The sequence below is a fragment of the Panthera tigris genome, chromosome F2, assembly GCF_018350195.1.
Source record: "Panthera tigris isolate Pti1 chromosome F2, P.tigris_Pti1_mat1.1, whole genome shotgun sequence".
Taxonomy (NCBI): Eukaryota; Metazoa; Chordata; class Mammalia; order Carnivora; family Felidae; genus Panthera; species Panthera tigris.
The window spans coordinates 48,923,027-48,938,271 of NC_056676.1; the positions used below are offsets into that span (position 1 = coordinate 48,923,027).

The 15,245-nt window shown below is 35.2% G+C and overlaps 1 protein-coding gene across 2 annotated transcripts in view; it reads left to right on the plus strand.

Annotated features, from left to right (window-relative positions):
* RIMS2 (regulating synaptic membrane exocytosis 2) overlaps positions 1-15,245 on the plus strand; it is a 601,992-nt gene that overhangs the window by 176,961 nt on the left and 409,786 nt on the right. For both annotated transcript variants that reach the window (XM_042972687.1, XM_042972686.1), the window contains one exon: positions 1,975-2,285. In XM_042972687.1, the coding sequence (XP_042828621.1) occupies positions 1,975-2,285 (311 nt within the window). The remainder of the gene's footprint in view (positions 1-1,974; positions 2,286-15,245) is intronic.

Below are 15,245 nucleotides of genomic sequence, written 5' to 3' on the forward strand. Positions count from 1 at the left end.
TTCATATTGTGAAATCAGGTGGCTTCTATTATCACTATAATATGAGTAGTTATTTATTTAAAATAAAACGAAAGTTGAGATTCAAACTTTATTTGAACATCATTTTGTGGTTCTATTATTTAGTTTACCTTTCACTTTTAAGAGAGAGCTGCAATACTGACTTTTGTCACAAGGTGGCATCAAAAGCCTGAAGAATTTGGTTGAAATTTGATTTCTGAAAGTTAGATATATTTCATGAACATTCAAAACAAAAGACATTTGTACTATGAGGTAGTTTTTTTTTTTTAATTTTGAGTGATATTTTGTTATTTTCATTTCAAAAATGCTTTCTTATTATAAAAATAATATAGGCACACATATATGTTGACATTATTGATGACTAATCCCTTTGGAATCAGTGAAACATATATCTTAGTGTAATAATATCAGATATCTTACTATCTTTCCCCAAGAAAGATTTCAAAAAAAAATTCAAGTTAGCAAGCAATTAGAAGGTCTTACTGTCCCGTGCTTGATAGTGTCTCTTTATGCAAATAGAAGATATAAACCCTGTCCCCAATGAGCTTTGAATTTAATTGGGGAAAAAAGAAATGTCTATAAAGTTCAAAGAGATAACAAAATAATAAGAAATGATTAAGTACAATGCATGATATGGATTATACAAGCAATATGAACAAGAATAAGGGCAATTAAACAAAAATTGTAAATGGCATTTTACAGAAACATCCTTATATCAGTTGAAAACACCATCATGAATCTTCTTTTTACTGCAATTATCTATCACTATTATAAGTTATTTAAAATGTGAAGAAGTGTTTAGTAATCTTGAGAGCTGTGTAAGATTCAGTTTTGACCTAAACATCAGAAAATACTCACTTGAAGTATAAACTCACCTATTATTTCATGAATATATAATTTTATTTTTTTCTGATTAATAGAAAAAGATTTCTTAGAAGAGGGTGAAGATTTTCTGGTCACACAAATACCAGCTGTAATATTCTTAGATTTCTAGAGTCTGAAAAACCTATCTATGTAGATATCTATATCTACACTTGATCTTGAAAAAATTCAAGTGTAGGAGGGTGGTTACCTGGGGATGGAGAGAGGGAGAAAGGGATTTGCTGTTTAATAGACTGAGTGTTGCAAGATGAACAAGTTTTGAAGATATATTTCACAACTATGTGAATATACTTAGCACTACTGAACTAAGCACTTAAAAATGGTTACAGTGGTAAATTTTTCTTATAATAAGAATAAAAACAAGTGTCCTTCTATAAATTGGGCAACTAATAGGTTTTTATTGAAGATCAATAATGTTCCTAGCTTTATGTTAGCGATTAGGAGCTACTTCAAAGAAATAAATGCCCCTTTAAGAAGCTTATAATATAGTTAATTGATGATAGATTAGCCTCATTCCCGGTAGGTAGGTGATCTACTGGAAGTCTAACATCTACCAAGCATTGTGCTAGACATTTTGTATAAATTATTTCCAACCTTCAGTTCTCAAAACAATATAGGAAAACAAGCATTATCATCCCTATTTCTCTATTGTATCATTAAGGAAGCTAAGTTTTATAGATATGAAGGTTTATTGCCTTGTTCAAGGTTGCAAAGTTTCTAATCTTGGAGTTGGTATTTAAACCCAAGTCTGTCTGGCCTCAAAATCCATTTTCTGTATACTATACCGTGCCCCTAATTTAAATAAAAAGTAATTGAAAAGAATACAGATAAACAACTAGTAATTTGGTGCTCTCGTTTCATATTTCTGCTGGCAGTTAGCATTGTTTCATTATAATTACTCGGACAAAATTAAAAGAAAGGGTATGTGATAGAATTAATATTAGCATTTAGTCTGGATTACATTTTAACCTGAGAAAGGATAACCATGTAATTTTTTGTTGGTTTGAACTGTCTTTTTATTTGTGTTTTAACTTTTGGAAACACTAATCTTTTTCCCTGTGTATTCGTATGCAGGTTATGTGGGTATGTAATTTGTGCCGAAAACAACAAGAAATCCTCACTAAATCAGGAGCATGGTTTTATAACAGTGGATCTAACACACCACAGCAACCTGATCAAAAGGTTCTCCGAGGACTGCGGAACGAGGAGGCGCCTCAGGAGAAGAAGGCAAAACTGCATGAGCAGGCCCAGTTCCAAGGACCCTCAGGTGACTTATCTGTACCTGCAGTGGAGAAAAGTCGATCTCATGGGCTCACAAGACAGGATTCTATTAAAAATGGGTCAGGAGTGAAGCACCAAATTGCCAGTGACATAGCTTCAGACAGGTAAACATTTTGTTTAATCTTTAGGTAAACATTATTTTTAACCTTCATTCCAAACAGAAATACAAATACATTGAAATGTTTAGGCACCGAGTTATCTAAATGTCATGTAAATGTCCATGCGTCTTATATAAATGCTGAAAGTGATGTTTAGGACTTGAGCTATTAGAGGTTTGAACAATGTTAGGTTTAATGAGGGAGCGTTAGGTTATCTGATTTTCCAGAATGAAGAAATGAAATAAAACAGACTAGATAGAAGGTTATTGGCATAGGAAAGACAGACTGGGGTAAGAGCAGTGGGAATGAAGAAGAGACAGTTTTAAGACATTTTAGAGAGGTAGGATGGAACGGACTAACCACAAGTGGGAGGTAAGAGAATGGGGAAAATTACTGATGTCTCTAGAACTTCTACAGTAGGCTGAAGGAGGAGGTAGTTTCTCAAGGAGGCAAATAGACAAGGGTTTCATGAGGTTTCTGTATCTGTGGGCTACTTGGGATCAATTCTATTGGCTTCTTCATGTTCAAAATATGAGACTTTTATAAATAGTATTTATGGTTCTATATTTCCTACCTTTGAAAGAGGAGAATGAAAAAATTTCATGGGAAGATTATTTTTCTATACCGTATTCCTATTTGAATTGAAAACTAAAAAAATCTGTATAATATATCTGGTTTATACTATTTCTGTTGTCCAGAAGTGGCCCATAAATTTCTGTGTGACTACGTACAAAGTCATGCATTTGAGGAAAAACAAATCTAAAATTATACTAATAGGATGTTGGGTTCTGAGCATTCATTTATCACAGGTAAGATAACTGGGAGTCACCTTATATTGTACCTAAAGTTGCCACCGTGATGTGCTGCTGTGTCTTGTGAGAATAATAAAATGATGGCTTCACCAGTTCTTTTGAAAACTAGCAAAAGTGAAACAAGGTAATCCTATCTTTGGGGAAAACAGTGGTGGTTTCATGGCTGAAATACTCTGAACATGTCTCAGTGTAAAATCTCAGGAACCCAAGGATTTTAAGTTTAGAGGACCCTCTTAGTTTGATTGAGGTCCACCTTAGGCAGACAAAATAATTTGGAAGGCAATCCCAGACACCACGTGTAGAGGAGTGAGCAATGATCCAGTTAAGAGAAAAAACACAATACTGCACATTCAAGAGCAGATTACCTCTTTTGGCAAACAAGTCTCAATTTTAGTGGGACTTCCCGGAGGCAGGGTGGAATGGCCTCAGAGTTATCTTACCTAATGGGCAAGGAGATGAGGTATTTATAAACCCTACCTCTCCTTTGTTATCGGTCTAGGGTTGTTCTTGGAGGGTGTTAACTCTTTGGAACTCATTCTCCAAGCAGGTTCTTTTGGCCAGAGAAAGCACTTAGGGAGGTATAGTAAGACTTTGCTATGCGGGGACTGGTAGATGATGAGGCAGTGTGGATTGGGACTGTGGCAGTGTCTGTTATACGAGGACTTTAGAAATCAATAAAGTCTGTAAAATGACAACTATCATGGTCATGGTATATGAACTTGGATAAAAAGATAGATGATAACCAATGGAGATAGAATTTTTAAAGAATTTCTAACACATTTTTAATGAATAAGTCAAATGAATAGTGAGAGCATAGACACATTCTGCAAAAACTAGATAGGTGCATGAGATAGTCTCCTTTGGACTTTGGAAAGATAGGTTCAGGAAGAATAAAGGGAAATACTAAAACATTGGATCACATAATAGACGATTAAGTTTTGGAATGTATCTCATCAGGAAGTTGTAGATGTTTAAAATAAATCCAATAAGTTTATGAATGATTAATTCATCTTTGTAAGGAAGATAGAAGCACATCTCTAATCTTTGTAGAAGGTGGTGATGAGAACAAAGATATCTTTCAATATTATCTCTGAACTCTTCTTTCATTGGCAAAGTATTATGAGCAAAAAAAAAAGAGCATTTGTTTTATCATTATTAAATGCAGATTCGACAGCAATTTGTTTTGTTAAGTGTGTATGTATGAACCCAGTGAATTCTTTCCCCTAGGGCATGGGGTGGGTCATGGGTCAGCAAACTACGCCCTGAAGCCAAATCTGGCTTGCCACCTGTTCTTCCCCCCCCCCCCCCCCCCCCCCCCCCCCCCGCCCCCCGTAAATAAAGATTTCCTGGAACACAGCCATACCTTTCCATTTACTTCTTGTTTATGGCTATTTTCAGTTCCATCTCCAGGGTTGAGTAGTTACAAGAGACCATATGGCTCTCATAGCCTAAAGTATTTACTCTCTGACCCTTTACAGAAACTGTTGGCCAAATCCTACCCTAGAGAGTAGTTAGCTCTTTTGTTCTGCTGATGTCTCCTTTCTTTGCCCATTTTCTTTTGTTACTGTTTAAATTATTTCAGTTAAGCCTGCTTTCTTGTTCTGCTCTCTCCCTGTCTGCCGCCTAGCCTCTCTCTGTCTCTCTCTTTCCTTCCTTTTTGTCTGGCTAACCGCCCCCCCCCCCCCCCCCATCTCTCTGTTGCTCCTTTTTTGTCCTTATCTATTCTCTTTCTTACCAGAGTGGATCTTTGAGCAGTTTGAGTTGGACTGTGAAATGGAGCTACTGAAAAGGAATATAACTTCAGTTTAAAGTATTATTAGTGATTTGTTTCCTCAATACCATTCAGAAACTGGTGGCCACAAAAAGAGAAGATTTGGTTCAATTATTTTAAATCTCTGTGGATCTTAGAATTGTGTTTGACAGATACAAAAGTATGTTACTTATTTTTCTTTTAAGGAGTCTTAGTTTGATCTTCAACTGCATTCTGCGGTAGTTTTGACCTGTTTTATGACCTCTTCCCTCCCAGGTTTTGGCACAGTGCTTCCTTACACATAGACCCTTAGTATTTATTGAGTGAATGAGTATCAGTTGGCCCTAGATCTTAGTTTTGAGTTAATAAGCATTTACTTAATTAGTTTATTCATAAAATGGTAAATATTTATTATCAATTTGGAGGTAAAATATTGTTAGAGGTTTTCAAATATTTTTTTTAATTTCAGAATAAGTTTTGAAATAACCATTTAAAAAATTATGTACAGTTGGCTTACCCTTTGTCATGCCCCTCAGGAATGCCCAGTGGCTTCTCAGTCTTTAATTTACGTACTATAATGTGGTGATCTTATTAAAATATAGATTTTAATTTGGTAGGCCTGAGGTAGGGCTTGAAAATCTGTATTTCTAACAAGTGATGCCAATACTTGTAGTGAAGGCCAGTAGTGAGGCGTCTAAGAATATCTTAGGAAGGGAAACACCAGTGGCCTTTAATAGCTCAGTGACAGTTGTCTTCTGTACCATTGCCACTAAGAGGCATATATAAGTGAACATGTAAGGTTCTTGGAAGATACTGTTCTGACATATTTTTTTTAATGTTTATTTTTGAGAGAGAGAGAGAGAGAGAGAGAGAGCAAGCGAGTAGAAGAAGGGCAGAGAGGGAGACACAGAATCTGAAACAGGCTCCAGGCTCTGAGCTGTCAGCACAGAGCCCAGCACAGGGCTTGAACTCATGAACCATGAGATCATGACCTGAGCCGAAGTCAGACACTTAACCGACTGAGCCACCCAGGTGCCCCGAGTTCTGACATATTTATTGAGTGGGGGTCAGAAGGTGGAAACCAGCTACCTGGTGGCAGATGGACTACATTCATGTGGTTGCAAGCCCCTGGCTCCTTTATTACGACATGGTGGCTGAGCATTTACTTATTTAAATATGTTGTTTTTTAAAATACACTTCTTATTTATTTCTTCTTTATTATACAGTTAGGAATATATATCTTAAGTGGTACATATATAGTTAGATTTTTGACCTCTGAATTCATTTTCAAGATGGTCAAGGGGATGTTAACAAATATTTGTTTTACAAAGAGGCCTTGGGATGGAGGAGGGTTGTGAACCTCTGGGTTAAGGAATCAAAGGTGGGATCTAGAAGAGGGTGGGTGAAATAACCATTTAAAAAACTATATTTTTTGTTAAGAAAATAAAATTATGTAAAAGTTAAAGTAAATTTGTCGATGTTTAGTTGATGTTTTATACACTTGAAATTATTTAACAGTTGGATGCTTCATAATTTTCCTTTTTTTCATAATTTTCATAGTTGAAAATTAGTAGTTAACATTTAGGAAAGAGTTAAATTTTTTTCTTTTATGTAAAATTTACTATCTATTTACTTAGCACTTTCCTAGGACATTGGGAGAAGTTAAAAAGTAAGAAATATTATGGCTAATTTGTTTGGCAGGAAGTCAGAAGACATACGAATAGGACATAAGGATATAACAGGAAGTCCCTGTTCTTAGTTCTTCTCTTTACTGTTATCATTTGTTAGGTGTTTATCTTTTGATTGTGTCTCAGTTTCCCCTCTCTAGAATAGAAGAGGCAGGCAGTTAGATCTCAAAAAGACTTCCAGTTCTAAAATTCTTTGTTATGTTGTATTTTAAGGTCTCTGCCATGGTATCAACTTCAAAGTATTCTCTTTCGTTATTTTTTCTTTCCCATAACTGGTAGTATTGTGTTCAGTTAATAGAGGGTTATCTTCATTCGTATTGTGATAATATGTTATATTCCACTTATTCAACAGATATTTATCAAATTTCAGTATAGATTTTATTTGTTACTACATGGCTCAACTAATTTCACCATAATTCATATATAAAACTGAATGTATCTGACATAATAGGTTAAGTCTCCAATAAGGACATTTTGACTCTAAGCTTGTAATTATATTACTATGTAATATTTCTCACTCTATTTTTCCCTACTTTTTTATTCTCTTGCAAAACAAAAATTAACAAGTAATAGGAAAAAGTAACAGAGTTAACTGCTTCTAATGAAATATGAAACATTTTAAGAAACATAACTACAAAGAAATAACATTTCATAGGCATGCCAGATTCTTTCTTTTTATCTTTTAAGTTTTTATTTAAATTTTAGTTGTTAATATACAGTATAAGATTAGTTTTAGGAGTACAATGTAGTGATTTAGCACTTACGTACAGTAGCCAGTGCTCATCACAAGTATACTCCTTAATACCCATCACCTATTTAACCCATCCCCCTGCCCACCTCTCCTTGGGTAACCATCAGTTTGTTCTCTAATAGTTAAGAGTCTGTTTCTTGAATTCTCTCTCTTTTTTTTTCCCATTTGCTCATTTGTTTTGTTTCTTAAATTCCACCTATGGGTGAAATCATATGATATTTGTCTTTCTTTGACTGACTTATTTTGCTTAGGGTAATACTCTCTAGCTCCATCCATGTAGTTGCAAATGGCAAGATTTCATTCTTTGTCTTTTTAATTTATTTTTTTAAATTTACATCCAAGTTAGTTAGCATATAGTGCAACAATGATTTCAGGAGTAGATTCCTTAGTGCCCTTACCCATTTAGCCCACCCCTCCCTCCCTCCCCCAACCCCTCCCGGTAACCCTCTGTTTGTTTGCCATATTTAAGAGTCTCTTATGTTTTGTCCCCCTTCCTGTTTTTATATTATTTTCGTTTCCCTTCCCTTATGTTCATCTGTTTTGTATCTTAAAGTCCTGATATGAGTGAAGTCATATGATATTTGTCTTTCTCTGACTAATTTCGTTTAGCATAATACCCTCTAGTTCCGTCCACATAGTTGCAAATGGCAAGATTGCATTCTTTTTGATTGCTGAGTAATACTCCATTGTATATATATACCACATCTCTTTATCCATTCATCCATCGATGGACATTTGGGCTCTTTCCATACTTTGGCTGTTGTCGATAGTGCTGCTATAAACATTGGGGTGCATGTGCCCCTTCGAAACGGCATACCTGTATCCCTTGGATAAATACCTAGTAGTGTAATTGCTGGGTCATAGGGTAGTTCTATTTTTAATTTTTTGAGAAACTTCCATGCTATTTTCCAGAGTGGCTGCACCAGTTTGCATCCCAGCAGCAGTGCAAGAGGGATCTTCTTTCTCCGCACCCTCGCCAACATCTGTTGTTAGGCATGCCAGATTCTTAAGCATTTGTTCTGACTGGAAAATTTTAACAATGTCATATGAGTCAGTCACATTTCAGTGCATTTTGTTAGATGGTGAGTATGCTACCAGCTATAAGTGACGACAAGACAGTAATAAAAATACAAGGTGATTATCTTAGATCTAAAATGTAAAGTTTTAAGGCAAATTAAGTGTAATGAAAGTTTAGTAGTTTTGTAATCATTGTAATTTCCTTATTGTCTGATGTTTATAACCTACCAGTACTTTTGTGACATTTGATTAAATAATTAATTCATTAAAAATTTTTGATTCAAATTCCAATTAGTTAACATACAGTACAATATTAGTTTCAAGTGTAAAATATAGTGACTCAACACTTCCGTACATTACCCGGTGCTCATCACAAGTGCACTCCTTAATCCCCATCACTTATTCACCTCATTTCCCACCCAGCTCCTCTCTCGTAACCATTAGTTTGTTCTCTAAAGAGTCGGCTTCTTGGATTTTCCCCCTCTCTCTTTTTTTCCCCCGCTTTGCTCATTCGTTTTGTTTCTTATATTCCACATATGAATGAAATCATATTGTATTTGTCTTTCTCTGACTGATTTATTTCATTTAGCATAATACTCCCTGGCTCCATTCATGTCATTGCAAATGGCAAGATTTCATTCTTTTTTACGGCTAAGTAATATTCCATTCTATCTATCTATCTATCTATCTATCTATCTATCTATCTATCTATGTTCTTTATGCATTTACCAGTTGATGGACACTTTGGATGTAAACTTCAGGGTGCATGTATCCCTTTGAGTTAGTATTTTTGTATTCTTTGGGTAAGTATCTAGTAGTACAATTGCTAGATTGTAGGGTAGTTCTATTTTTTTTTTAATTTTTTAAATGTTTATTTGTTTTTGAGAGAGACGGAGACAGAATGCCAGTGGGTTAGGGGCAGAGAGAGAGGGAGACACAGAATCTAAAGCAGGCTCCAGGCTCCGAGCTGTCAGTGCAGAGCCTGACACGGGGCTTGAACTCATGAGCTGTGAGATCATGACCCGAGCCAAAGTCGGACGCTCAACCGACTGAGCCACCCAGGCGCCCCGGGTAGTTCTATTTTTAACTTTTTGAGGAACCTCCATACTGTTCTCCACAGTGGCTGTTCTAGTTTGCATTCCCACCAGCAGTGGGAATCCTTTCTCCACATCCTCACCAATACTTGTTCCTTGTGTTAATTTTAGCTATTCTGACAAGTGTGAGGTGATATCTCATTATAGTTTTGATTTGTACTTCCCTGATGGTGAGTGATGTTGAGCATCTTTTCATGATCTGTTGGTCATGTGTATGTTTTCTTTGGAAAAATGTCTATTCATGTTTTCTGCCCATTTAAAAATTGGATTATTTGGCTCTGGGGTGTCAAGTTTTAGAAGTTCTTCATATAGTTTGGATACTAACCCTTTATTAGATAAGTCAATTGCGAATAGCTTCTCTCGTTCCATAGGTTGCCTTTTAGTTTTGTTGGTTGTTTCCTTTGCTGTGCAACATTTATTTGATTATTTTAAAGTAAAAGTAGTAGTTAAAATATATGCTTAAGACTTTTGCTTCCAGTATAGATGGAGTAATAGGGCCTGGGTTTACCCTTCAGCCTCAGACATCTGAAAAAATAGACAATATATTTGAAGCAGTGTTTTTTTTTAGAAATTGGCATTAGGCAATCAAGGAGAATAACACCTGAAAGGTGGTAAATAAACAAAGTGAGCTCCATGATTGCCCTAGCATGCTGCTTTGAGAGAGTTTTCAGGCTATTGCACAGGGACAAGAGTATAGAACCCAGAGGTCTTCCTGAGTTGAGGAGACAGTTCTGAGGGCTTCAGGAAACCAAGGCAACTACAGTTTGCTAGACAGAATACCAGAGAGGAGACAGATGAACAGCAAGATACCTTGGAGATCTGAAGAGGGTTCTTTTTGTGTATGTAGTGGAGTGATGATTGGCAACTGTGGCCAGGGAAAGAGTCATCCAAAATGATGAGAGGGAACACGGGCCTGCATTCACCTAGGACCAAGAATAATGTCTGTTCCTTGTGGCCAGACTAGCAAACCTCAAGATTCCTGAAACAGTGGGTAGAGTATTTTGGAAAGTCTTGCTTTTGCAATGGGGAATAATTAATGCTAAAACGAGCACTGCTGAGGGACAGAATAACAAATCATAAAAACAGGACCTGAAGAGATCAGACTATTTCTAAGTAATTTTACTGCCTCCCAGGAGTTCAAGAAGATTTATAGGAATACACAAGTATTCAGTACCCAACAAGATAAAGTTCACGATGTTTGACATCCAAAGGTAACTGGGCATACAAAATGGTAGGAAGACACAATCAATAATGAAAAAGTAATTAGACACAGGATGTCAACCCAGAAGTGATACAGATGGTAGAATTAGCCAGAAAAACTTTAAAGTAGTTATTATAAGTGTATCCCATACAATTTTAAAAAGTAAATTAGAGATTAATAAGATATAAAAAATAAAACCCAAATTGAATTTGTAGAGATGAGAATTATAATATCTGAAATGAAAAATATATTTGATGGGGATAATGGAAAATTAGGTACTGAGGAAGAAAGGATTCGAGAATTGAAGACAAACCAATAGAAACGATGCAAAATGAAATACAGATAAAAATGAGTAAAATAATTTGTAAGTGAAAGAATCACAACCAGTGGGACAGTATCGAGTATTTAATATACATGTAATTTGGGTCCTCGAAGGAGAGGAGAGCATGAAGAGTCCTAAGAAAAATTTGAAAACATAGTGACCAATTCTTTGTTTCTTCAGATTTTTATCTAAGTTCCAGTTAGTTAACGTACAGTGTAATATTAGTGTCAGGCCCAGTGCTCATCACAACAAGTGCCCTCCTTAATACCCGTCACCCATTTAACCTACCCTCCACCCTTCTCCCCTCTGGTAACCACCAGTTAAACACACTTTAAATAAAAGGACAAACAAAATATATGAAGCAAAAACTGGTAAAACTTTTAGGAGAGATACACAAATCCACAATTATATTTGGAGATTTCAGTACCCTTGTCTTAATAACTAATAGAACAAGTAGGCAGAAAATCAGCAAAGATAGAGTAGACTTGTACATTAGTGTCAAGTAACCTGACCTAATTGATGTTTATAGAACAGTCCGCCAAACAGCAGAATATTCATTCTTATTAGGGATACACAGAGCGGTAACCAAGATAGACCAGATTTTGGCCATGAAACAAATCCAAGTAATAAAAGATATGTTCTTTGGTCACAATGGCATTAAATTAGAAATCAGTGACAGAAAGATCTATGGAAATATCCCCCAATATATGGAAGCTAATTAACGTACTCTTAAATAACCTAACGATCAAAGAAGATTTCAAAAAAGAGGATAGAAAACATTTTTAATTGAATTAACATGAAAACATACCGTGGAATTTGTAGGCTGCCACTAAAGCAGTACTTAGGGCAGAGTTTATAGCAATAGATACTTATATTAGAAAATAGGAAAGGTCTCAAAGCATTGATGTCAGTTTCCACCTTAGGAAACTTAGAAAAGAAAAGCAATTTAAACCCGAGTAAGCAGAATAAAGAAAACAAAAGAGAAAGAGAAAGAGAAACAATGAAGCTAGAAGCTGATTCTTTGAGATCAATGAGTCATTAAACCTCTAGACAGACTAATCCTGGACTTTATTGGCAGAATGATCAAACAGTAGACTTAAAGATCTATAATGACGTTTTCTTATGTGGCCAACACTTAAGAGACTTATTTTTAAGAATATGATATGAGCTTTGAAAGATAAGCTATGTCTGTTTTTTTTTTTAAATGTTTAACATATTTTAGTCGGTTCCATAGTGTAAAAGTCAGCCTTTCTCTTGGAATTTATCTAATGTCAATATTTAGGTGACAAGGAATTTTTAATTCTATTTCAGCTGAATTAAACTTGAACCATTCTCAAGTTTCCTTATTTAAGTGACCTGTAAAAGGAATTGCACCCTCTGCCATTACACTTAGGACAGTCCCAGTTTATACCTGTTCTCTCCTGGAAGCCTGCATAGGTTGGCATTTATCCTGGGTTTTTTATGTGAAGTGTTTCATTAAGAGTTGCATTAAAATAAGTTGGAGTAAGTTTGGTAGGATTCGACTTTGTACTTAAAGCTCCTGATTTCATTCTGTGTGGGATGCCTGTGCAGTGAACAGAGTTCTCATCTGAAATACAGCCAGCCAGAATCCATCCTTCCCCTTACTTTTCAGACACAAGATAGTTAACTTATCTCCTTTAAGAGCAGGAGGCAAGGCGCTCACTGACAAAACGAAGTGTGATCTAAAGGTCACTGGTGGTGGTGGGAGGAATATTTGACATTGTTCCTGCACTTGCCCTTTAGTATAGAGGCCTGTTTTGTCATGGCTCATTCTTTAGCATTTGAGATGCAGGAAGTCACGTTTGTGGGAGACTTCAGAAATTGTAGGTTAGTTGTATGTGAAATATGTTCAGGAAAGAGAGGCTGAACAGTCTTATCATAGAGTGCATAGAAGGTGGTCTGAATGTTTTTTCCTACAGTGGTATTGGCATTTATTGTATAGTATGAGCCTACAACTATTTGTGTATTTTATTATTTTGTGATTTTTAAAAATTTTGCAATAACTATTTCATCAGCAAGGTGCCGAAAAAAGAAAATGCATTCTTACTGAGCAACGTGTAATTTGCACAAAATTTTTGTTTTCTTTGCCTTCCACTAGAGGGCTCATAGTCACTGAAAACGTGAATTCAAAAAGGAAAATAAAATCTGGTGAAGAAGCAACATCTATTTTAGAAATTAGTTACTTTAAGAAGATCTAAAGATGACAAAATAATACAGATACAGAAGGTATATTTTACATGTCATTCTGTCAAGCATGACTTTTCTTTTGATGTTAGTTCTTTAAAACTCATTTTAGTCATTTTCAATCACAAGAATTTTTGGGGGGTGGGGCACCCAAAAAGTAAATTATTGACTCCATTTGAAGAAGAACTTCAAAATGGATGATGGGCATTGAGGAGGGCACTTGTTGGGATGAGCACTGGGTGCTATATGTAAGCCAATTTGACAACAAATTATATTAAAAAAAAAAAAAGAAAAGAACTTCACTGCACCAGTAAATGCTAACATTCTAAAAAGCATTTTAAAAAACATTGAAAATTTTCCTTATAAAAGTAAAGGAGGAATTGAGCAAAGTAAATTTCCTGATGCAAGAGTCATGTGTATCTTTTTCATTAATGTATACGTAGCACTTTGCACAGTAATTGACACACAGTGGTGCTCAGTGAATACTTGTCAAAATGCTGAATGAATGGAATTATAAAATAGCTTAAGAAAAAGGGGGTGAATCATAAGGGCATTGGAGTGTCTGACAGAACCCCCAGGAAAAGAATGAGGATAGACCTTATGAATAACTGGAGTTATGGACTCAAATACTATGAACTTGATCTCAGTATCTTGTCTCTGTTTCTTAACCTTGTCTATTTTATTCCCGTATGTCTCCAAAAAGGTTTTTAGTGCTCAACTGTTCTACATGGTGGGGAAAATGACCACGCATAGAATTTGTTTAATAATTCAGTTTGTTCAAAATGTTCAATTTGTTAAATAATTGAATGAAAGGAGTTTGTAGTAGCCTTCATATTGAAAATCAGTACATTATTGGCATATGTATTTTAAATAATGCTTGGGAATTCATACAATATGTTAGCTTAAAGCTAACTTATAGGAGATTCAGTAGTCAAGAAACGAAACTTTGCTATGAAAATATGGTTAAGGTCCAGGATAACACATAGTTGAATTGAGATTTATGCTAATTGGGGTGGAGATAGCTAGAACATAATTATAAAGTCTGCCATTTGAAAGCTATTAAAAATGTCTCACCATTTGATTATGCACATAATGGTACACATATAAAAGTATTTTAGGATGGGCTGTAGGCATTTTGATCTGACACTGAATGACAAAATTGATCTTGCTAGTGGACCATAACAAGATTACCCTGACTGAAAAGGATATAAGTAGAATTTTATGTTTTGTGCCTCTTAAACTGGATGCGAGGCAAGAGTAACAACTCTTGAACTCATTTACAGCATGGAATTTGGAGTTATCCTGTCTTTTGATATTAATTCTCACCATAGTTTTGATACTTTAAAAAAGCTTACATTTCTTCATAGGTTAGAAGTAAAAAAAAAAAGAATAATATATGAAAAACACATATTTTTAGTAAAATTAGATTAAATTTATTTTTTCTTTAACAGGAAGTGTTAGAAGTTATTTTGTTCAAAATGACTTAGTATTATTGCACTTGAAAGACTGCAATGCTGATTTAAAATATGGTTTAAGATCTTGTTTGAGGGCACCTGGGTGACTCAGTCATTGAGCATCTGATTTCGTCTCAGGTCATGATCTCACAGTTCATGAGTTCGAATCCCACATCAGGTGAGCCCCACTTCGGGTGAGCACGAACCCCACAATGGGTGAGCCCTGCTTTTCTCTCTCCCTCCCTCTCAAAAAATAAAGAAATAAATAAATCTTGCTTAATTACCCCCGTTTTTGATTTGCATTTTCTTTTTGAACTTTTTTTTTTTGAGAGTAAATTTTAAGACCTCTGAGCTCATGGAGAAGGATTTTCTTATGCTTCAAGATATATTTCTTCTTCTGTATGGTATCTCCCTATTTTATATACCTGTTCCATACTCTACTCACTCCATTTCTTTTTCCTGTACAACCACTGGGTTTTTGTTTGTGTAAATTTTTATAAATGTTCTCTTCAAATGTAGGGGTATACATATACATATTTATATATGTATATATATTTATTCCTTTAAAATGATACATTGTATACACATACATATATACGTGTGTGTATATGTTGGAGATTTTTTTTTTTTTGCCAGTACATGATGAGTGTGTTTTATCATTACTTTATTAAA